Raw genomic sequence first — 1,761 nt, forward strand, 5'->3', positions numbered from 1 at the left:
CTTTCGAGCCTATACAGCTTGGAGTAAGACAACATGCATGAAGAGGATGATGTGGACAAAATACTCATTTGCCTAATAATTCTGCACTCCCTGTATAATTAACCCTACTAATAAGAGTCTATTCAGCTGACATATAATTATCGTCTGCTGTGCACAGGTTAGTCGATATTTCTGTACATTTAAAGCCCAATCAGTGGTTTTTAGAGTTCACTCTTAGTTTTCAGGTAACTAGGGGGAATTGAACAGTTAATCAAAGCTCTTCTTTTTGTCACAGCGCTACATGTGTTTCGCCAATCCAACAGAGGTGAAGCCTCCCGAAGACCTTCAGGACCTCGGCGTTCGCTTCCTGCAGCCCTTCGTTAACTTGTTGTCCAAAGCCACCTACTGGTGGATGAACACCTTCATTACCTCTGCTCACAAACGACCCATCGACCTCAAGGTCATTGGCAAACTGCCCATAGCAATGAGAGCACTCACAAACTATATAAAGCTTCGCAAGGCCTTTGAAGACCAAAAGGTTAGTATTAGTAGATCTTTGTGAACAGTAAGTGGGCTGAGGTTGTTGTCCAGCAAATAGTCAATGTGTGTGTCAAAAGCACATCTGCTTTCCTTGTATTTCCTTGTTTAAGCTGAATAAATGATTGCATATATATCAGGCGCTGATAACCAGCAAAGGTGAAATGCACAAATCTGTCCGTCCATGACTTTAATATGAATAATTCAGGGCCGTGTGGGTCCGGGGCCTTCTTTAGCATACCCTAACTTTTGTCCATCACTGAAATTCACCCTCATATTTACACCTACAGTCAATTCATTTACTTTACTTAAGTCTGTGGCCTGTTGGGGCAAAGCAGTGCTTTCACAGAAATCCATCCCACACAGGCAAAGTTAGAACACAAACTCTCAACACTGTGTTTCTTTTTGATTATCAGGGGATCATCTTGGACGTTGAGCTCTGAGACACAAATAAGACTTTAAGTATTTCTGTGAGAAGTCAACATGTTGCTTATTCTCTTCATTTTGGCCTGTTTTTGCTGTGCATTTAAAAAAAAAAGTTTCTGCCGGGTATGTTTGAATCAATGTCTTTCCTGCAGTGACTCATGGCTTGCTGAACTCTGGGACTAATAAACTTTATTTAGACATCATAGAGATGAGTACTTGACTAATGTAAACAGTGAATTGTCACACTGCCACGAGAATGTGCGTAGTGTATGTACACACGGTCAGGCTTATTCTCTATATCGTGCTTGTGTTTTATTTAGGATTTACCCCAGTTGTATACCATCCTCTCTACTGTTTTAGATATGTGCTGATTAAACCTTATTGTATTTATGATATTTATGGTGGTGATATATTAGATTACATTTTTGCATACTATAAGGGCTTTCTAGTACTTTTTCACCTCCATATATGTAAATGAGGAAATGCATAAAAGCACCTCGCTGGCTTTGACTTTCTGTGTTGGGCTTGCTTCACATCCCTGCATTTTTGAAGGTTTCCTCCTGGTATACGTCCATTTGCATAAGCCGGTTTTAAATGGATGTAATAACATTTTTATTTGCTGCTTATTAAAAAAGAAGAAGAAAAACTTTCTCTAATGAAATGTAATATTTATCTCTTTCAATTCCTCTTTCTTTAGCAGAATCGATAGATGAGTTAATTCTTAATATGGCTCCCAGAAAGATTCCATGTGTTTTAATAATATAATTATGATGTGTGTTTGGTATTTTCATTTGAGACTTTTATGTGGTGAACACAGCT

General features: G+C 38.6%; 1 protein-coding gene across 5 annotated transcripts in view; it reads left to right on the forward strand.

The window, feature by feature from the left end:
* The window catches only part of abcc8 (ATP-binding cassette, sub-family C (CFTR/MRP), member 8), a 58,811-nt gene that overhangs the window by 15,744 nt on the left and 41,306 nt on the right, over positions 1–1,761 (forward strand). For all 5 annotated transcript variants that reach the window (XM_005734874.1, XM_005734877.1, XM_005734873.1 and 2 more), the window contains exon 6: positions 275–517. In XM_005734874.1, the coding sequence (XP_005734931.1) occupies positions 275–517 (243 nt within the window). The remainder of the gene's footprint in view (positions 1–274; positions 518–1,761) is intronic.

This window comes from Pundamilia nyererei, unplaced genomic scaffold (assembly GCF_000239375.1).
Source record: "Pundamilia nyererei isolate P.nyererei 1_Seehausen unplaced genomic scaffold, PunNye1.0 scaffold00060, whole genome shotgun sequence".
Classification (NCBI taxonomy): domain Eukaryota; kingdom Metazoa; phylum Chordata; class Actinopteri; order Cichliformes; family Cichlidae; genus Pundamilia; species Pundamilia nyererei.